We start from the raw sequence: 22,962 nt of genomic DNA on the forward strand, positions 1-22,962 counted from the left end.
CTTTTGGAATTAATCTTGTATCTATCTATTTATTTTCTTTTCTTCCCATCAAAGAAGACTTCGGATAGTTTTCAACCGAGTAATATGTCCCACGTCTGTAGACATGGGTGGTTACTCCATAAGAGATGTGCCCCCACGTTTCATTTATTTTAGGGAAAATAATAGTTAAATGGACCACAATTTAAAAATATTTTTATTTTATTAAAAAGACAAAACGGTTTCCAACATTAAATTCTCCACTAAACCATGCAACCACATAGCTTCCTTGACTATCACTATCATATACTCTACCTATGGAGTAAACAAAGTCACCTATATAGTAGACAAGGTCACTTGCATAGTTTGAGTTTAATTGTTCCAAATATATATATATTAACATCTATTTTGCTTTTTCTTTTTTCTTTTTATAAATGTTTTTCCCTAAATTATGCATATACAAGAACATGTAAGTGAAATATCTTAATGAGAAACAAGTCGCATATGTGATATAAAAATGACGCATAAGCATAATGAGCTAGAAAACCAAGTGGTGTAAGCAAAAGATAAGAGTTCTATATCTTCTTTCTTGGAATGAACATGCATAAGTGATGTGGAAAGAATGCACAATTGTTCTACACTCATACAAAAATGCGTGAGTCAACTAGTTAATATTTGTAATCATCTTCACTAAACATCCTAAAGTAATTAAGGAAAAATGGCTAGCAACCAAGGATGATTATGAAGACGTGTAAGCATCTTCGCCGAAATTACGATTGTTTCAATGTTAAGTTTAGGATCACTCAAGAAGAGTTAAGGAATGCTCATGTAAATTTATAGAAATCTACTATGCTCAAGACATTAGATAAAAATGATTAAACAAGATGATAATGATTAAAGGGCACTTAAAGAAAAACTGTAATCATTCAATGTGGAAGGTAAAGGTTTTGAATTTATTATATATCCAACATGTAAAAACTTGTTTACTTACATTCTTTGACATCTTAAACTAATTTTAAGTATTCATTGCATGATTTAAAACTTAAAGAAAACACTAATTACAATCGAGAATCAAATTTTCATTCATCATACTATTTGTACATGAAAGGGAAAAAAAAAATCTTGCTCACAAGCCCTTGTTTAAATAAGTTTTGCAACATCTTATAGCGGTTCTAGTTGGTCATTCTTTCCAAAATATATCAAAATAGACTTTAACACAACAATAAGCTAACAACACTACACACAAAGTCTAAGAAGAATTCTTCATACTTCAAATCAAGTATCAAGTTTTCTTCTTACTTTGACCACTTTAGCCTAATCTAAATAATATGTTTATAAGAGGATGAGTCATACAAGCCATTGTGGACCATTTCTATATTAAAGTTTAAGCACTTGATGTATTTATTAGATATACACAGTTGAAAACATAATATTTCAACTCATTAGATCATCATTAACAACATGATCATATCAAGATATATAATTCTTTTATACCTATTTCATTAATACCTAAATTATGGGAACTCTTACCAAAGAGATACATCTATGCCCCCAATTTGATCCTAACAAGAATCTCCCTGAGCATGTTTTTGGTCTCTTATCCCTTCCTCTCAGCCACTACAACTTCATGTGGGCCTCAATGGTTGGTCACTCTCAGCCACATATTCAATAACTCACTCACCTATTTGTTTCCTCTATAGGTTGGATAGGCCACTACTAGTTCCCACAATTTGCCATAGTGGAAGACTACTAGGAAAATTTTAGTTGTAGTTTACCCTTAATTAAGTCACTAATCAGTCCTACTAAATATTTTAGCTGTAACCTACCCTTAATTAAGTCATTAATCAGTCTTATTAAAAAAAATTTCTTCAAATTGGTTCTACATGATGAAGACTAAGCAAATTCATTACTATTATATTATTTATTAGTTTATTTAAAATATGAAATTCATAAAAGGGATAATGAAGGAACTATAACTTTTGCTAGTTTTATTACATTACACTATAAGTTTATCATTTTTGTTTAATTATTAAAATATTTTTAAATATTCACACTTGTGTTTCATCTTACCATTAAAATTAGTCACTAGTAATATAATTTATGACTTCGTTAAAATTTTATTTTATAATATGGTTTAATTTATAATTTTGAAATATGTCTTTTATATATTAGGAGATTCCATTATATGTGGTTTATTTGATAATCCATGAAAACTCGTGGGAATCCATAGAAACTTTAGTTGTCAATGAGTTTAGTAACTACCAACCTAACTTTGAATCGAGTTTAGCATAGGTTGGACATATTAGTAAGTAGGTTTGGCTTGGGTTAGCCAACCCTAGTTAATTGGCTGCAAATATTATTCAACAAATAATCAAAGACTTCAAATGCGATAACTAATTGAATTCTATTGTAATTCTTCTCTACCATAAATTAATCAACTCACTTGTAACATTGTTAAGGTGACTATTTAAAACCATATGACAATTTGGTCAATTTACAACCATACTATTCTTTTCTAGGTTATTTACAGTTTTTAAGAACAATTAACACATTAAATTATTTAAAAAATTATTATCAAATTTAAATTTCTTTAAACTTTAGTTGTCAATGAGTTTAGTAACTACCAACCTAACTTTGAATCGAGTTTAGCATAGGTTGAACATATTATTCAACAAATAATCAAAGACTTCAAATGCGATAATTAATTGAGTTCTATTTGTAATTCTTCTTTACCATAAATTAATCAACTCACTTGTAACATTGTTAAGGTGACTATTTAAAACCATATAACAATTTGGTCAATTTACAAACATACTGTTCTTTTTTAGGTTATTTACGGTTTTTAAGAACAATTAACACATTAAATTATTTAAAAAATTATTATCAAATTTAAATTTTTTAAACTTTTAGTGACATGTATAAAATAAATAAATTTTAAAAAATAGAAGTTATTATTATTTTTTTCTTTTTATTTCTAAAAATGAGAAAATAGGAAGAGCAGGTCATTGGGTAATTTGGTATATATGAGTGTATTGTTAAAGAAACATTAACAATGTTTTAAAAATCGGACCAGATCGGTCGGTCCAACCGGTTCAACCATCAACCGGTCGCAATTCCGATTTGGTTTGCCCTATTGAACCGTTAAAGGATTAAACCGATCACGAACCGCCTGAACCGGCGATCGGACCGATGACCCGGTGGAACCGAACAGTTATAATCGAACCAAACAGTTCTAATGAACCACCATTTTAAAGGCCCCCTTGTATATATTAATATGATTTAATTTGATAATATTATTGATTTTTAATTTATTCATATATATTTTAAATTTTTATAATTATTTTTAATTTTAATAATATATAAATTATATATTTATGACGTCACTGGTTCGACCGTGGTTCGACTATCGGTTCGATCAGTGAACTGTGAACCGGTAACTTTTCTGGTTTGATCACCAGTCCGATTCTGAAAACATTGAACATTAAAAAGTGTGGTCACAGTAAATTACATATAAGTTCAAAATTTGTCACTAATAACACTTTGAATTTACTCTATGCTGGTTGTTGCAGCGTGATTAACACCCCGATATTTGGGCTCCATGGAGAGTTCTAAGGCGTCATCATGGATGACATTTAAGAGTGTACCGTGGACATAACCTGAAAATAATAATAACAATAAAATAATAATAATAATAATAATAATAATAATAAATGGTATAGAAAGAATATTTTGGAGCGATTGTTGTCGGAGACCAGTATCCTCATGTCTCTCCCGTCGAAAGTTTGCCTTCAACAGCTGAAGCTGCTTTCACATCATCAGGTGCTTCATACACACTCTTCTCTATTTCATTTTTACGCTTCTTATTTATTTCTTGGATTTATTTTTTGTGTTTGTTTCTTCAATTTCCAATTCTCTCTCACAATCCTCTTGTTTCAATCCAGGGTTTCAATCCCAGCATTCCTAGGGTTCCCACATTCCACAAACTCAACATTTTCTCCCAATTCCACCACCATAATCGTCATCTGCGTTTCTGCTCAATCAATGGCCATGCTGGTGTGAGTCTGCTCTCCCAATTCTGCAAAATCTGTCCTTTTTTTTTTTTTCTATTTACATGCGCAAGCTATAGGGTTTTTCGATTTTATACGGAAATGGGGATTTCTCACATAAGCTACTATGTGGAAATATTGCTGAAATATTATTATAAAAATTATGAAATTAAAAGGGAAGTATATTTTAATTGCATTTCTGTAATCCATACTCATTGAGGCAGTTAGGATGTTAGTGAGATTATGGTTGTAGTTTGGTGTTGGAATGACATGCTGAGATGATGCACATGTCAACTAGTAAGAAATTTTAGTATGATTTGCCAGTTCATAAGCATTTGCTCGGTTAGATAATAGCGTTAGGGCAATGTTAATTGGTGGGTGAAGAATAAGTAGAAAAATCAACCTAAAAGGACCTGATGCCCAAAAAAAAAAAAAAAAAAAGCCAAGAATTTTATGTTCTTCAACCAAAAATAAGTGTATTCCCTCAGCCACAGAACACTAAATTATTGGAGATTTAAAAAAATGGGTGTTTCCTAGAACCTGGATAGAAGTAGCTTGCAAAAATTTGAAGAGCTCAAAAAGAAAAACAGAAGACCAAATTTCTTCTCATTTAAGGGCGGCATGGCCATGAGGAAGCCCAAAATTGAAGCTTCTGACAACAGTAGAATAATAAATTGATACCTATAAATATGGAATTTGGCATAAAATCTAAGAAATAATTTCTATCCATATGTAGAATTGTAAATAGTTTTCTGCCTCTAAGCTTGCCTCAAGCAGCAAGTGGTGGGTTGGGAAGGGCAGGTTTGAAATTGAATTCTATTTATCGGCAGAAAAGAAAAAATTCCATACTAATAAATTTTTTGCATAGTTTTCTACAATTGGTTCATTCAATGGCAATTGACAAACTTTATTGCTTTATTTTAATAAGCATTACCTGTAAAGTTCCAAAATTTGAAAATTATTTTGCCTATTATTTTAATTTTCTTAGTGTAAGAAAATTAAAACTCCTTTTACACTAATTTCTATTAGACTCAAATACCTAAAGGAAACTTAAATTTAATAATATAAAAGAAGGTATTTTTTAATTGCTCTCAGGATTTTCTTAGTGTAAAAGGATGGAACCTTAATTTCTAATGACCGATGTAAATTATAATATATTAAGAAATTAGTTATACACCTCAAACCTCAACTGACGTAGTAGTTAATTCATAAAAACATTGGCTTTTCTAACTCAAATAAGAGAAGACATTGGAAAGGACTTCAAAAAATGTGTATTACCTTAAGGAAATTTTGGAGTGGGTTTGTGAGTATATAATTCAAGCTCTTCATCCAAAATCTTGTCACAGGCTTTTAAAATTGTAAATTACTTAGAAAATGGTTTCTAAGCCCTGCAAAGGAAGATTTGGAAGGTTTTATAGTCTGAACCTATTATGACCTGCTACAGGCTAACTCGTACAGGTGTAGTGCTGATTGGAGATGGGTACACGTGTTATGCATTCAGATATGTTGGTGTGTTTTGGTGTTAACTGCTGGTGATACCATTTCTATTGGTTTATATATATATATATATATATATATATTTTTTTTTTTTTCTGGAAATTAAAATTAAGATTTGATCTTGGCCTATACTTGCATGTTTTTTTGGGTCTAATTTGCTTACTACCAGTGTTTTACTTTAATATCTTTGGAAATTCTTTCTATGTATGATTGGCATGTTAGTGTGTCCAATGCTAATTTTGGCATGTATCCACATGTCCACACTATTCTATATTCTGGCATGCTGATGAATGGAATTATATGCCTTCTTGCTATGGGACTCATTGTAAAGCTATTACATTTTCCTTATTTGAAAACTCACCGGGGCTTGATGTTCAAGGCCTCATTTTAAATGGAAAGTATGTTTACCTAATCCTTCAAGTAAATGCAGATGGTTTGTCTGCACTAAGAACATGTCATAATAAATATCCCCCCACAGAAAGCAGACACGCATTCAGAGGTACACAAATTTGCTGCAGCTATGTCTAGATTAGTTACTTGTTTGATCCTATATATGTGCTAGAATGCAACTACATATCCATTGATCATAGGTTTTTTTTTTTAATATATTTCTTGTTTCTTTCATTTAGTTTTTCATTTGTGGAAACCAATTGAGTGTAATGATATGCTATTTGTTCATTTGTTTGTCTTCTGTTTTTTTTCATTGAATTTTGAATATTGCTTTTTCAACATTGCCTTTGTTGTAGGTTAGGCTTCTGGCATGTCAAATGGTCATGACTACTCTGCCAACCATGAAGGTATCAATATCTTTCAAATGATAACTAGAAAAATGGTGTAGCTTTCTGCGATACCATATTTTACATTTGATAAACTTGATATTTCTAAAAATCTACTTATACATATTTTTATAGACTCAAGTGCAAAGGGCGAAAATGGTGAAGGAGAACTGCACACATCAAAAGAGTACTTCCTACTTGCCTTACAATGCTATTATTCTATGTTATAGACAACTGATCTGTTAATGATGGGATTGCAGTTTATATAGTTGTTTTTGTGTACCCATGTATTTTACATTTTACATAAAAAATTTTGACTGATTGACAGAGTCAGAAAGGGAATTTTATCTGGAGGTTACTTAATGGGATAACATGCTAGGGAAGAATACATTGTGTGGATTGTAAATAAAACAAGTGTGGGTGATATGCAGTCACAATTGTTGTTTCTCTTTTAAAAAAAAATGCAGTCACAATTCTTAACTTTACTGTTTGAACTGATTTTGAATGAATTTCATTTATAGCAGTATGTTCTTCTATTCTTTAACATGGAATTTTTTTGGAAACAACATTGTTTAATAATTTTCTTTTAGTGTACTTCTAATGTAATGGCTTTTGGAATGTTTATCCATTTATATGCATTGATGGACGAGGTTGAAGTCCTTGTCTCCCTGTTTAGAACTTGGAGAGTCATTTAAGATAGAACTTGGATGGTTTCTCTCTTTATTAGCCAATATTTTAGGATTTAGCTGTATTTTTCAATTTTATTGTCTTACCTTTACCAAACTATCATGAGGTCTGTGCTGCTAATAGGCATGTGGAAGGAGCACTAATGGAAGCAAAACAAGTGAATGAGAGATTTTAAATATGATTATTCAATGTGTATGGAAATGAATAAAAACATGCAATTCTCTGAAGTTGATAATTTGCCATATGATCTGCATATGAAAATCCCTCACCAAAACTTAATCATAACTTAATTTCTCCATGCATTCGCAGCTCATGGCTCCTCAATGATGTTTTTCATCACATTCCTTGTATGCTCAATAATATTGTCAGCTTCAACACTGCACAAGGGACAGAAGAATGATTGAGAATTTTCTGTCTTAAGTCCACTACATCCCACCAAATGCCATAACTTTGTCCAGCCACCCCATGCCCGTAGTGGATGAAATTTATCTGCAATTTCTCAATAATGGAGACAAGCCATTTATTGATCCAGGTGTTTGTCATTCCAAAGCAAGTTGTGAAACTTCTTGAAATGTGTCTGACCAGCCTCTATGACATATGCACATACATGCATTTATCTATACATATAATATGTATTTATTATACATGGAAATCCCATGTCTCTTTTCTTTCCCACTTTTTTTTTTTTTCTCTTTTTTTTTCTTTTCTTTTTTGTATCTTCCTTTTTCACATTGGGAGTTTGAAATTCAATTTGAATGCAAGGATTTGGTCGTAGTCTGGGTGCTAGCAGTGTAACAACCAAACTATTGCAACAATGTCTTTTCTTTCTTTTTCTATGTAACCTTATGAATTTAATGTAGTTTGTTAACATTATTGGAACATGACACAAAAGATTCATTTTGTCTACTGCATGAGTATGCTGTAGACCTTTTCTCAGTAAATAAACTATTGTTTGGATGAGTGATCTTGTCCCAATCATTTTAATTTCTCTTCTACTACTGAATTTCATGCAAACAATCTGTAAGAAGTGATACCTCAATCCTTTTGCCCTTTGTATGCTGAAATGCATGTCTACTCACATTGAGAGCTCATTCTTGCTTAACCTTTCAGTCTTCTAAAGAAACTGAAGAGATATGGAATTTCTGGAATATTATCCTATGGACTCCTGAATACTGCATACTATCTTACAACGTTTCTCTTGGTATGGTAAGTAAATAATTCATTCATGTAAATTAGTTAAGGATGAGGTATTTGTGACTTGTGAGTATGCATAGCTGCTGAGCATTATTCTCTTGAAATTTAGGACTATTTGATTTATTGTTGTTGTATATAATTGATGAAAAAAGTGTCTGGCCTAAAACTTATGATTTTCTTTTTGTTCAGTCATTTATTGTCTTCAGCCATTTATTCTTTGGTTGATTAAGATGCAAATACTTGGTTCTTGCACAAAAATGAATGTTTTTCTCACGCCTTGTCAGACCATTTACTTGTGCATAGTCACCTGATGATGTTTCTATAAGATTATTTTTTTAATTTTTTTTTAAGAGATTAGTACCTATTATTCAGCCTCTTTATGCTCATACCATTTTCATTGATCTAATTAATAAAATAGCAATAAAAAAGTTTAGTTCAACATTAGGAACAACACTACATAAACTGTAAATGTCTAAATGAACAAGATGAAAAGGAGTAGTACTCCTCTTATTGATTATAGCACAAAAAGGACTAGAACAACACTATGATGATGCTATTTTCTTGACTCGCAAACTTGGTGCTTTAACTTGGAGTCCAATATAACTAGAAGTCCCATATGCTAAAGATGTGAAGTGAAAGGTGTGCCACTACATAGAAGAAATGGAAGTATGTAGAGCAATTGGAGTAAGAGGTGGGCCGATATGGTGATAAATTCCATTTACTTCATGCCCTCCACCTATTGTCTTGTTCATTAAGAGATCTTGAAATACACTATGGGAAGGGAAGGAATGTTGCAAAACAATTAAGTGACTTGGTTAATTTGCTTAGAGATAAAAGATTTATAGGAACCTTCAAAAGGGAGACTCCAAGTGGAAGGGAATTTTCTAGATTTTCCTGAATTAATTAAAAGGGCTTAAAATGCTCTTTTAAGGGGGGCGAGGGTGGGGGTGACTCAAGGGAGACGAGGTGGCATGGGCATGGCCACATTTAGGGGCTTCAGTGCAAGTCCTCAGACATGAGCAAGGCACATGGGCAACGCCTTGCTAGCAGCCATACATGGGCTCCATGACATGTGATGGTGTGCAACTCATGGTTGCAACGACTTGGGGTGCTATGCAGTCTTCCCTTCCCGACGGTAGCATGAGGGGGAAATGCCTTGTGCAATGAGGTGGCTTGGCACAAGGGCACAATGCCTTGAGGCTTGTGCAGAGATAAGGAAGCCGACTCAGATGTGATGCCTAATGCTTAACACAAAGGCACAATGCCTTGTGCGTAGAGATGAGGAGTCATGGGTGCAATGCCATGACTCGTTGCTGCACCAAGAAGAGGGCTTGGGCATGGCATGATGCCATAGCAACAACTAGGCAGAGCAAACATGGGCAGGTTGCCTCGGCATGGACGTGATCCAGATGCGGGAACACATATGAGCATGACTGACACGCTCAAGGAACAACAAGGAGCTAGAACCAAAGGAAAGATTGGCACCAAGGAAAATTGCTAGATCTGTAGGCTAAGAGAGGGCTTGGCATGCACACTAGTTGCATAGAGACACATGTGGTAGGCTGCCTAGAGACTCTATAGCAAGCTGATCGGATGCATCAGCTGATTCAAATGCATGAATGGACTGACTCAAGGCACAAGAGTGGGTAGACTTCAGACAGAACACAACAAAGATGTCTTGGCATTGGGACAAGCTTAAGGAAGATGTATTGCACCACAAACCAGGGAATTGAAGGGCTGATACGTGGTCTGATACAAGAGGTAGCAGCACAAGGAGTTTCAAATGAATGAGGAATGGGCCGAAGACATTTGGAAGTTCAGAGTTGAATTCAAATTGTGATTGTAATTTGAGTTTGAATAGGAGTTCAGATTCTTATTTTAATTGTAGTTTGAGTAGAATTAGGATTCCTTGCTCCTTATCAAATAGGGAGTGGTTGGTGTCACACCTATAAAAGGAGGACTGGAGTGCCCTTTGAATTATCGTGCAATCTGGAGATCATAGAGAATATACAGAGGTATATTGAGAAGGAGAACTTTCTTAAAACATAGCTTGAGAGAGAGCATGAACTCACCAAAGAGATTGTGGAAGTCTTGTTGAGCTATGTCTTGTATTGTTATTTAGAGAAGAAATAAAATACAAGTTAGGGATTGAGCTCCATAGCCTTGTGTGTCTCTGTGAGTTTTTTCTTGATTGCAATCTCATGTGGGTTTGAGTATGTTGGCTCAGAGGGCTTCTAAGCGCTGCGTGGATGCGAAAAATTTGTGGGAAAATTCGTGCCCATGACAACTACCATCCCAAGTCATTTAAACTATGATAGATTGAAGTAACTTACTTGAATAACAAAATGAGCAAACTGCAACTTCCAGTGGAAATCAAGTTTGCAACTAGGAGTTAAGAGTTTGGAGACTGCTTTAATACCATGTTAAGGAGAAGAGAATGTACTTACTCTTCTTTCATTCTTTTTTATTAAATATTAGATATTGATATGAAATTTTTATTTGTTCAAAATTTTAAAACAACCCTATTTTTGTGCCGTACAATGTATATTATCGTATAGAGTATTGAAAAACGGAATTGCATGAAACAATTAAATTCAAGACTTTGCAATTTCTCATCCCCTCCTCCCCACCTTACCAACTGTATGCATTACCTCTGGTTCTTATGGCCAGTGTAAATGACACTGCCAACATTCAAGTCAATGCTTTTGTTATTGACCTTCCCAGCATTTTGGCTGTTATTCCCATCTGAATTGGCTTTTGATCACTTATTGATGGCATATTCAACTATAGCATGTCTAAAAATGAACTTATGGTGGATCTCTTTATTTGGCAAAGGTTTTAACTTGGCTTTCTGCATCTGGAATATTGCATTTCCATCTGGTTCCCTTCATTATGTATTATAAAGAAGTATTTCATTTCCATCTGCATTTTTATCAAGCTTATATTCATGGTAGAAAAAATTTAATCTGATATACTGGGTCTTAACTTGCTTTAGTGGATATTATTTCAATGTGATGTTAGTTGCACATGATGGAATACAAATGTGACATCCATGCCCCTCAATCTAGAGTTATTAGAATGCTGGTCTAGTTCATAAAAATCATGCTTAATTATTAATACTGGAAACCGACATAACTGGGATTCATGGCTAACAATTGCATATTGTTGCATATGGGCAAATTCAGTTTGCTATTTTTTTTTTCTTCTTTGTATTTTATGTTATGTTATTTTATTTATTTATTTAATTTTCTAATCAAATACCTTATAATGTAGTTTGAAATATGCCTTGGTGTTTTACCACATCCTGCAGTCTCTATCATAGGTGTTCAGAGTAGATTTCAAATAACCAGTATAACTCTGAATTCACTATGCTGCTTCTAGGTTTTATATTGCTCCAGCACCAGGAAGGATGGGTTATTTGGCGGCAGTTGAAAGGTAAAAACTTATTCCAAAAAGTTTCTTTTTGCACAAGTTTTTGAAAATATCTTGACATATGGAATCCAATTGGCAGATTTGTCAAAATCATGGCTATGGTGTGGGCAGGCAGCCAGGTCACTAAACTTGTCAGAGCTGGAGGGTAAGCAGCTAAATTCTGTTTTAAATCTTTAGTTAGCGTAACAGTTTATTGGGATATTGCAATGCTCTCAACACAAAATAACCCAAAATCAGTGAATTTCCCTAGTTCAGAGATTTATGCTCGATTCCTTCGACAATGAGTTTTTAGGCCTATCAATTCTCTCAAATATGTTTTCTGTTCATTTTCTTTCTTATCCTTGTAACTTTCAACTGGGTTTATGATGATTATTTAGTCTATCATGCTGCTGCTTCTTTGAATCAAAATGACAATTGAAGAATGAAAAAAGAAAGTCTTCAAGAAATGGTGTCAATTTTTGAACCTAGCTTTGATGATGGGCCTTGCATTTTCATTTTTACTGAGGAAGTTAAACTTGCTCCTATCCAACCCAATCTTTGACCTCTGTAATCCAAATGGCTCCTTATCCTTTTTTATTCTAGATTTCTCTGATGAAAAGGCCTTTTAGCGGCATTCGTAAATAAATATTAAATCTGACATTTGGAGATTATTTGCTGCAGCCTCCTGGTTTCTGGTAGACTAGTTTCTATATTTTTACTCTTTTTTTATTTTCCCTTGGGTTTTCTGTGATTTTTGTAGAGGTGCTTCTCATGCAGGGCCCTTGCACTTGCACCTATTGTAGATAGAGGATTGTCATGGTTTACAGTAAAATTCAAGTTTGAATCTCAGGGAAAGGTAAGTAAGTCGTACATGAGATTTTGATATTGTTCTCACTTGCTTAATGATTCCTTACATGTCTCTAGTTACATTTCCTCTGCATCCAGCCTTTCATGGCGATTGTCGGATTTTGTTTCGGGTTAGCTCTCATTCTATTCTTCATTGTAACATTGCTTTGGGCATGACACATTTTTCAGCATTTTTCTTAGTCATCCTGGCGGAGAAACTCTTTCATTAACTAGCATTTTTGAATCTCATCCATGTTAATTTTTTTTTTCATAATTCAGTCAGTTATCTCTCGTCTTCATTTCACTATGAATTGTAGAATCTAAGAAATCTCACAATGAAATCTAACAATTTTGCTTATGTTTGGATACATTTTTTATTTTTCATTTTTTAAAATAGAGTTTTATATCAAATATAGGAATTTTTATTAAAAAAGAAAAAAGTGGATATCTTGGTATTTAAAAATATTTTTAAATTTGTTTAAAATTTTAGGACACGTCCTCATTTTTTTTTTAATATTGAAAAGTAGTTTTAAGATTATAGGATAAATTTTTATTTTTTATACAAAGGGTTGTCATATTTTATATCAAAATTTTAATTTTAAAAATAAAAAATAGAATATGTATCCAAATATAACCGTAGTGTCCTATTTGATTAATTTAATTTTACTTGAATTTTGTATGGTATTATTACATCAAATCTCTGCTCAGCTATATTGATAAATTTTATTATGATAAGCTAGTTGATCCTGCATGAAAATTAAAGTAAAGTTTAGTGCTTTGTTAAATTAAAATATAATTTACTTACAAAGATTAATGAAAAAAAAAAAACAAAATGAAGAAAAATTTGTTTGTTTATCCGAGATCGGAAAAATACTAATTGGATCCATTGAAATATGTTTTTATTTATTTACTACATTTTGGTTTCAACTGGTATTTATGGGTTTCTATTTGAGTTGTACAAGATGAAATTTTCATATACGAGTTATGAGAGTGGAAGCTCCCTTGGTTAACCTATCTCAATAAAGTCTATGGTTGGTTCGAAGAACGTCACGAGATTGAGGCTATTGCAAATGATATAATTAGTAAATATATTCCTCCTTGTGTCAACATATTTTATTATCTAGGAGGAATTATGTTTACTTATATTTTAGTATAAGTAGCTATTTAAAAGAAAGAATAATTCGTACTAATTGGTCATATCTTTATGTACTGTATATTCATTGAAATCGTGTCAACATATTTTATTGTTTAGGAGGAATTACATTTAATTTTTAATACAAGTAGCCATTTGAAAGAAAGAATAATTCGTATTGATTAGTATCTTTATATATTATGTACTCATTGAACTTTATAGTATCGGTTGTGCTATAGAAATAGAATTGGTCGAAGTTGATAAAATATAAAATGAAGGACCCAAAGGGCTTCCATTTATATTTTTGTCTGTTTTTGTCATGTTGCATTTATAAATGGAATAAAATACATGAAAAAGTTTAGTGTTTTGTTTCCTTGAATTTAAAGAGGTTACTTTTGTTTTCTATCACATTTTAATTTCTTTTTCTTTTAAGGTATTTAACTCACATAATGTCTTTGCATTTATGTGGTAGCAAAGGGAGAAAAAACGTATAAAAGAATTTTAAATTCTATTGTAATTTGATATATGAAATAGGAAGTGGATAAAGTATAATAAAAATCATTTAAAATTTGAATATTTTCTAATTCTTTTATACTTCATATAAAAGATGATTAAGGTTCCATTTGAATATATATATATATATATATATATATATATATATATATATATATATATATATATATAAAAGAGAACCAAATACTAAAGAGAAAATATACTAATTTTCTTGCCAAAGACAAGAAAAGTTTTGAAAAAAAAAAAAATGTATAGTCGATGATTTAATTTTTCTTTCCAACTTTTCCACTGAGGAGCAATTAAGTAAAATATCATTTTTGTGGTTCTGGAAAAACTGAGACCATTTGTTGTGCAAACACAAAAAGCTTGATACCACCTGTTATTATGTAGTAGCAAGTTAGAAATGGGCAAGAAAATGAAAAATAAATGAAAAAAAAAATCATATGAGAATACAAAATTTAACATAATTTAGCATTTACCTACATCTAGAGGGAGAAGGTAAATTAATTCACTATTATCAATTATTTATATTCAAAGGTGTAATTACAATTCTAAAACTCTCATATTTTAGTTCTAATTACATAAAAAAAGATTCATAATTTCAATCAAAACTCTTCCTATATTCCTTCTTAATTTCATAGGAATATTTCACACGAGGAAGAACCTATTTTCATAACAAATCTCATCATATGACTATCTTATGTAACAAGAGAAGACTTCCCAAATATCCAAATAGGATATATCAAACTTAGAAAAACATAAAATTGAAATTTGAAACATTTTTAGACCATTTCTTCTTTAACTCAAATTTCCAAACTTGTAAACATCTTCATATGTGCTTTTCCCAAAATGCTAAATTGTTCTCCTTTATACTCTGCCTAAGCTTTCCAATCAACCAATCCCCTATTTCAGGGACATCTCTGCATGGGCCTATCATTTATTGGTTGATCCGATTGGCAGCTCTTGCATCTCTTGCATCTCCATAGGGCCCCTTCATACAAGTTTACTGCTAGGAGTCCCTCTAGTCAAATCAAGAATCAATAGAAGTCCTAATAGAAGTTGACTGACCTGGCTTTTCGATAAAATTGACCTTCCATGTTCTACAAAATGAAAAATTAATGACATTCAACCAATGCTTGAACTTATCCTTAAGAACAACTTTAGTCAACATGTGCATTGGATTCTCATTTGACATAGCACCAAGACATTGATAACTATCATCCTTCCTAATTGCACCCCAAAAAAAATTAAAGATCTCCTATTCCAATAAATAATGAAAAAAAAATTAAAATCTTAAAATTGATGTCCTTACCCAATACGATGATTCTTTAGAGCAATAGAGAAAGATGCCCATATAAAGTTCTAATAGGGACATCAATTAGGAGGGATTTCATATTTAATGACATTTTTCTCAAATTTCATCTCGATGATTTGTCATGTAGTTGAATTTTTTTTCAATAACAATTTCATTTGTCCTTGATCTTTCTTTAACATATGTTTTTCATCGAATACATCTCTACTCACGACTTTTTTTTCTTTAATTGTTGGATCCCAAAGTCTATAGTCTTTAATCAATCCTTTTTTCAAACCCAAGGAATATATACCTTTTTTATTTTGGATTGAATTTTTTTTTCACCTATATATGAAGATAAGTGCAACAATCAAATATTTCAATAGATGAAAAGTCAATTGATTTACTTGACACTTCTTTTGGAATATTGAAAATAATTGTAAAACTTGACAACTAAGTAATTACATGAGAAGTTATGTTGATAGCTTTAGCCCTTAAATTCTTAAGTAACCCAATGATTAATCTTAGCCACCTAGTTATTCCAATGGTGTTCTATTCATCTTTTCAACCACTCCATTTTGCTTTGTAATTTCTTTACATGTGATGTTAAGTAATATAAGAATTCTCGCAATACTTTGTGAACTTCTTGTTCTAATGCTCAAGTCCACTATCAAATCTAAAATATTTTATCTTCCTCCCTACTTAGTTTTCAACTTTTGTTTACCATCGATTAAATATCCTAAAAACCTCTTATTTATATTTCATGAAATACTCTCATAGTTTTATTAAATAATCACCAATGACAGACAAAATAATATATGCCACCAATGGAAGAAACTAAGCGTGTAAGATGCTAAATTACGGCCCACTTTGTATTATCCCTTTATTACAAAGATTCACAAAAGCCCTCTTGAGCGAACAACAAACTTTGGCACAAAACGCGCTAAGTAACTTGGGCGAAGCAACACGCTCCAGTTGCCTTGATCTTGGGCATGTCGGTTAGGCGCCTTTGTTTTCATACATAAATAATTCTTGACAATGGATATCTAGGCTCTCTCATTGATGAAGAACGTCGCAAAATGCAATACTTGGTATGAATTGTAGAATCTTGTGAATCATCAAGTCTTTAAATGCAAGTTGCTCCCAAAGCCATAAGGTCAAGCATATTTACCTTGGTGTCACACACTTGTTGCCTCTCTCCCTCCTAGAGCCTTGTACTAGAGGGGTGTGGAGCGAGGGTAGACATTGGCCTCCCGTGGATGCCCTCATCCGTGATTACCCGACGATGTTTGCCACGACAAGTGATGGTTTCACAAACCCCTCCCCTTCTCGTGGAGCAACTTGGTGCATTATTGCCCATTAAAATGATTTTACAAACAATTTACATGTCAAACCAGTCTCTACAAGGGCTTGTATGGTACAAGTAGACAATTCCTAATTCAAGCATTTTAAAAACTATTAACAAATCTACTTTTGATTTATTACCTTCATTTCGCAACTTTAAGAACACTAGTTACACTTGTAGGCTTCTTTGATTTGTTTTTTTTTTTTTTTTCTTCATTTTTTAGGTCTTTTTCAAAATTTCATAAATTTTATGATATACCCCTTTTTGTGATAGTAGTAGTGATACTCTATGTCTTGCCTTAGGTTCTTGGAATTATTTCTATTCAATAATCTTCCTTTATAATGATCTCTTCCCTTTTTCCATGTAGTCCTTTCTTTATTGTTTTCCACCAAAAGTTTAATTCTTTTTGTCCTATGGTCTTTTCTTTAAATACTAACCCAAATTGCAAATCCAATGTTGTAGTAGATCTGTATTTTCTATCATACATGAACCATAAAACTTTACACATAACTTGTTCAACAAGTTTCTCACCATGTACTAAAATCAAGCAATGTGCCCTTCATACTTCTTAAATAGTTGCAATGTACATTTGTTATTTAACAATGTTAGCTTTAATGAATGGAAGTGTCATGTGCTCAACACACGAGGGTAAATTTGTAATTTCATATATATATATATATATATATATTGCAATTTTGTGAGTATTTTAAACCCACTTGTGGAATTAACTCTTTTCTTTTTTAAGTTATTTGATTAAGAGGACGAAATAGTCTCAAATTTGTAAATATAAACCTATATATATTTTAGCCTTAAAAAAAGATCAATTTTTAACAAAAATGTCTTTCATGTTTTCCAGTCAAAATAACATTTCTTCTAAAATTTATATTAAAATAATCCAAATATTGAAGAGTATTTATGTTGGAAATAAGTTATTTTTCAAATTCAAACATGGAAGAAGTTATTTTTGCAAATTTGGGATTATTTCATCCATCTTAATAATTAAAAAACATAAAAATTCATTCTTTTTTTTTTTTTTTTGAAAATAAAAAATATAAGTAATTTTAACTTTTAAAGGATCATATTGAAAATATAATGATATTTAAATATTGATTAAAAATTTTAAGGTATTAAAAAATTTTAAATTTTTTATTTTATAAGGATATAAGGTGAGCCTTATATTTGTTGGATAAAATTTTTACTTTCTATATAGAAGCCCCTATTTTTATTTATTTTTATTTCTTTTTTAAAAAAAACACTGAAGCTTATTTAAAAAAAAAAAAAAATCAAAAGCATATTCAAATAAAGTCAACTCTCGAATTTAAATTGGAAAATGTTCTAACATTATGTTAAAGAATTCTCGACGCTTAGGGGTTGAGAATTCTCGATGCTTAGGGGTTGAATCATCCTAACTCTGATTTTTATCTATGAAATCTATGATTAACTAGAGTCTCATGCACCCATGGGATTTTGGGTCAAAATGGCATCTTTGATCATAAAATTTATACCTTTTAAGCCACTTTTGAAACTTATATTCAGTATGGCTTTTTTCTAGTAACGTGAGTGTCACATAATCCTTCCACAAAAATAAAGCCTCAATTGACAATTGAGATTTCAGTTTAAAAATAAAACCGCAATTGTCAATTGAGGCTTCAATTAAAAAATTAAGTCTTAGTTGACGATTGAGGTTTTTTTTTTTAGTTGAAACCTCAATTGGCAAGTAAGATTTCGGGTTAAAAAATAAAGTTGTAATTGATAATTGAAGCCTTAATTGACAATTGAGACTTCAACTTAAATTAAATATATATATATATATATATATATATATATATATATATATTAGTGATATGACTCCTATGTGATTATAAAAGGATCATTTTACACATTAGTTTGACAAAGTGGTTAAATTTAATATTTTTCCCATCAAAAGGGTTGTTTTAACCCAAAACTCTGCACTCATGGGTACAATTTCTCTCTTTGCTAATCTTTTTATTTTGTAGTACAAATATGAATACTTTTTCTTTGCTAATCTTCTTGTTTTGTAGAATAGATAGGGGTGGTGAGTTTAACAAACTAATACCTTTTAAATTTCCTAATTTTCAAAATGATATGTTAGGTAAAACTCAACTTTTACTTGTTCACATATCCACATGTGATTTTGAATAAAAAATTTGAGTTGAAGGCTAGATGGACCTGCATATCATTTGGAAAAAAAAAAAAGAGGCTAACTCAAATTAAGACTTTTTGCTATAGACCAGCTTTAACCTTATTCAAGTTTTTTTTCTACATCGGAGAAAATAGGAGAAGAAATGCCTCAATCATTGTCTTTGAAGACTTAAGGTTGGTGCAAAATCAATTGGGGATGTTACACTCTAATATTGTTGAGTTAATTGAGAATAACGATGTAAAATGTATAGAGTAGACTTGCATGAAAATTAATAATAAAATTAATTTAAAAGAGAGTTTTAAATTGATAATTTAAAAAGAAAATATTTCTTAAACTCTTAATAAATTTGAAAATAAATTAAATTGAGAATTTAAAAAGGAAACATTTTCTGACTCTCTTTGAATTTTTTTTTTAAAATTTATCTTTCCAAAATTCTTGAAGTTTCTTAAATTTATTTTTTTATTTTTTGTAAAATACATGCTTTAAATTGAGTCTTAAGTTCACTTAAAAACTCACACACAAAAGCTATGCATTATTACTCTTTGTGCCTAACCCAAAACTCTCAGAGCTAATTTGAATTTCATTATGAAGTTTGTGAGAAATATTCACATCCTTTCAAGTCACTTAAGAGTACGATGGTGTTGCATTGTAGATATGAGATTAGTGTAGGTTGGTAGATAAATTTGTGTTTCTATTCTTGATTCAGTGGGTTGGAGTTCTACAGTCTTTGGCCTTATGGCTTTTACATCTGTAAACTCAAGATTTTATCAGTCCCTTTTCACGTAAATTGTTTCTCGATGTGGCTGAAATCTTACCTTGATTAATAAGTTTCAATTTAAGTAAAAAAAAATTAAAAAAAATAAAAATTCATAAACTTTGGACAAAATTTAAGAAAACTGTTAATTCATCCCCTCTTAATAGTTCCATGACTGATTAAACTTTCACAGGTCTTTTAATAAAACATGGTTCTTATGCTCTTTCAGTTCTCCAATTTCATATGACTTATTGTACTCTTACCATTAAGTTTTCTACTCAGGAGAAATCTTGAAAACTCCTCATTGCTCATAGGTTTATAGATTGCTCCATTCTCCTTGGTAAGGTTTTCTATGCTCTATGCTCTATGCTTGTATATTCCCCATTTTTTACTATCTGCTCATAAATGAAAGCAACAGGAACAGGCTTAATTATTATCCATTTACCATTTTTCTTTATTTGCAAACCTATGAGCTATTGGAAGGTGAGGTTTTCAATTCCAAGTTTTGTATTAATCCGTTAGAACCAATTTCAATGGCCATTGAAAGGTGAGTTTATCACCTGGAATGACTTTGAGGTGCCAATATTTGGTAAGCTTTTGGCTTTAGACCATTAGTTATCTCTTACAAGCCATTCAAAGGAAGTCTAAGGTGAATAACCATTGATGAAATTCACTATCATTTGTTTTGCCATTTTAAAGGATTAAAACTTGATTTGCTAAATCCATACCGGTTCGGGAAGCAAGCATCACCATAGTTGCAACCCCAACGCGAGGAGCCTATCCTGAGATTTCCAATTTGCATAAGAGCTAGAGCATAACTATCCTATCTTTGAGAAACTTGTTTTTACACCCTTTCATTTTAGTCTTTAATGTTAGCTTAGATTAGTTTAAATCTTTCTAAAACATTTACATCTTCTTTTAAAGCTAACATCCATAAGAAAATCACCTATTTTCCTAATTTGAATATCACTTGTGTTTGCGAAAACCCTTCCCAGTGAACGATCCTAGAACCACTATGCTATAGTAGCTTGGCTACTTTAGTAATAGTATTTAAGGTATAAATTTTGTTGATACGCCTTTACAGCTAAGCTACCATGAGTCGAATCAATTGATCTTAAGGTTCTTGGCCATCAACTTTAATAGGCAAATTGAAACCTTTTGGAGCTCTGATCAATACTCATCTAAGATTGCCCTGATATACAAGGTGGAAACTCGAGTAAAGTGCCATCAAGTAAGGATTAAAATGTTGAAAATTATCAAAACTCATAAAAATATTGAAAAGAAAACTCTAAAAAATTGATAAAATGAGTAATTCTTTGTGATAACCTTCAATGCTATTTGGTAGCTGTGTGTAAGCATTCTTCTCCTCCAATGGCATAAAGAATTCTTGAACATCCTTCTTCATTTTCTCGATTACTTCTTCTGCTACCCCATGGTTTAGTAACTATTTCATTGCACCATATTCAAATCAAAATGAAATGCTTTTCAATAAAGTAAAATTTCTTTCTATTTTTCACCAAATGACAATCCAAATGGTTTGGAAATTGAGTTGACATGATTTGAACACCAACAAAATCTATTCCATTATAATGTTATGATATCGTGAGGTAAAAATATTTAAGCAAATTAAGTGGTTTTGGGAGTGGAACAATTTTGGAAAAGCGCTACCAAATAATAATAAAGACATTTAGCATGGAAAACCCGAACTCATTCCGGTATTTATGGCATCTATACCCTATAATCCAAACCTACAAGCCATGTTTGGTTCTCGAAAATTATTAAGGAAAGAAAAAAAAAATGTTAAAGAAAATGATTTTCTTATATGTGGTTTACACCATAGAAAATACAAAAGAAAGCCAAATATAATTAAAATTCTTAAAAAAAAAGATATATTTTTAAATTATTTGATATTCATATCAAAGGATTAACTAATTATACAATAGATACTATCTAAAAATAATTCAAGTTTTATGCAGGTCGAAGGTAGTACCTATATTATTAAAAGATAATACCTAAATTGTCAAATATAATATATTTAACCAAAAAAATGCATGAAATGATAATTATTTTTAGATGGATGCTTAAAATTTGTATTTTATAAACTTGAGTTCCCATTTTATGATTTTTTTTTTCATACGAATGTATCGAAATATGCTTTTCCCAATCTATTTTATAAAGAAAATCAAATTCCTTGTTTTTATTTATTTTAATCGTATTGCTAAAAAAATCTATCCTTTTGAGCTAATTAATATAAACATGTCTTATACAGTTTCATTTAATTAATCAAAATAAAGAATAATAATAATTGAACCTTAAAATGAAAAATAAATTAAGATAATAGTTGCAACTTGAAAAAATAAAATAAAATAAAAACTATATGATTGTTAAATAGATTTAGAAGAAGATTTTATTTATTATTAATTTTTCTTGAAATCTTAATATATTAATTATGATGAGTACTTAATTGTCCTTTTTTTTAAAAACACTCTTAAGGGTATTTTGAGCATTTTTGACTCACAAAGTGGGTTTATATCTTCCACAACAATCTACAAACCTTTTCTACCTTTTTAGTTCAATTATGCAAAATTTGTACCCTTTAGTCATTATCAACTCCATCCACTCCTTAAATATAATTGTTCCCTATGTTTTCATAACGAAGGATTCCTCATATAATTAAACTTTAAATCTAGTCATACATAAATAATTCTTATGTCATTCCTTTAACATTTTTTTTCCTTCTTCTAATTTATTTAATTGTCATAGGGTGGTGTAAATTGACAAAGGGATTTGGAAGTCAAATTTCAAAGATGCCTACTTGAATTATTGTCCAAATCTTCATAATGATTTTTAAATTTTAAATATATTAGTTTCCCTTACTTTAATTATTTTTTAACCTCCAAGTGGATGTTAAGATACGTCATATGTGGAGCGTAATTATTATTATGATGGTATTCATCCTAATGCAAATCGACTCTATGTAGAGACAATATGCGGATTGCTAGTAGATTAATGAAATTTTGTAAGGATATTTTAAGTTGAGGCATTTTAAAGATTTTACACATATAAATCTTATTTTAATTTAGTTGATAGATTAATTAATTTTAATTTTAAATTTTTATAAATCTTTGCTAAATATATTTTAAAAATAATATTTTTAAAACATAATCTTTGAATTAAAACTTTATATTTCCATGAAATCAGATAACATAAAACTAATTTTATTTTTTACAAAAATTTAAACTCTTTACAAAAAATTTCATCCCATAGAACCTTAAGACTATAAAATCTTCAATCAATCTCCTCGTCACCAAACAATTCTTCAATCTCTCC

General features: G+C 30.9%; 1 protein-coding gene and 1 pseudogene across 4 annotated transcripts; both read left to right on the top strand.

Annotated features, from left to right (window-relative positions):
* Window positions 1–3,663: 3,663 nt before the first annotated feature.
* LOC100264237 (uncharacterized) lies at window positions 3,664–12,791 on the top strand. Of its 4 annotated transcripts, XM_059741713.1 has the most exons (8): window positions 3,681–3,795; window positions 3,918–4,031; window positions 6,271–6,316; window positions 6,431–6,482; window positions 8,093–8,188; window positions 11,558–11,611; window positions 11,688–11,753; window positions 12,365–12,791. In XM_059741713.1, the coding sequence occupies exons 1-8, from the start codon at window positions 3,739–3,741 to the stop codon at window positions 12,468–12,470; spliced, it is 591 nt and encodes a 196-aa protein (XP_059597696.1). In that variant the 5' UTR covers window positions 3,681–3,738; the 3' UTR covers window positions 12,471–12,791. The 4 variants fall into 4 exon arrangements, with proteins under 4 accessions (XP_059597697.1, XP_059597696.1, XP_059597699.1 ...); XM_059741714.1 differs by lacking the exon at window positions 8,093–8,188 and having other exon boundaries at window positions 3,664–3,795; window positions 6,266–6,316; window positions 12,348–12,791; XM_059741716.1 differs by lacking the exon at window positions 8,093–8,188 and having other exon boundaries at window positions 6,266–6,316.
* Window positions 12,792–16,396: 3,605 nt separating this feature from the next.
* Window positions 16,397–16,550, top strand: LOC132255011 (5.8S ribosomal RNA; annotated as a pseudogene).
* Window positions 16,551–22,962: the final 6,412 nt, after the last annotated feature.

The sequence above is a fragment of the Vitis vinifera genome, chromosome 13, assembly GCF_030704535.1.
Source record: "Vitis vinifera cultivar Pinot Noir 40024 chromosome 13, ASM3070453v1".
NCBI classification, from domain to species: Eukaryota; Viridiplantae; Streptophyta; class Magnoliopsida; order Vitales; family Vitaceae; genus Vitis; species Vitis vinifera.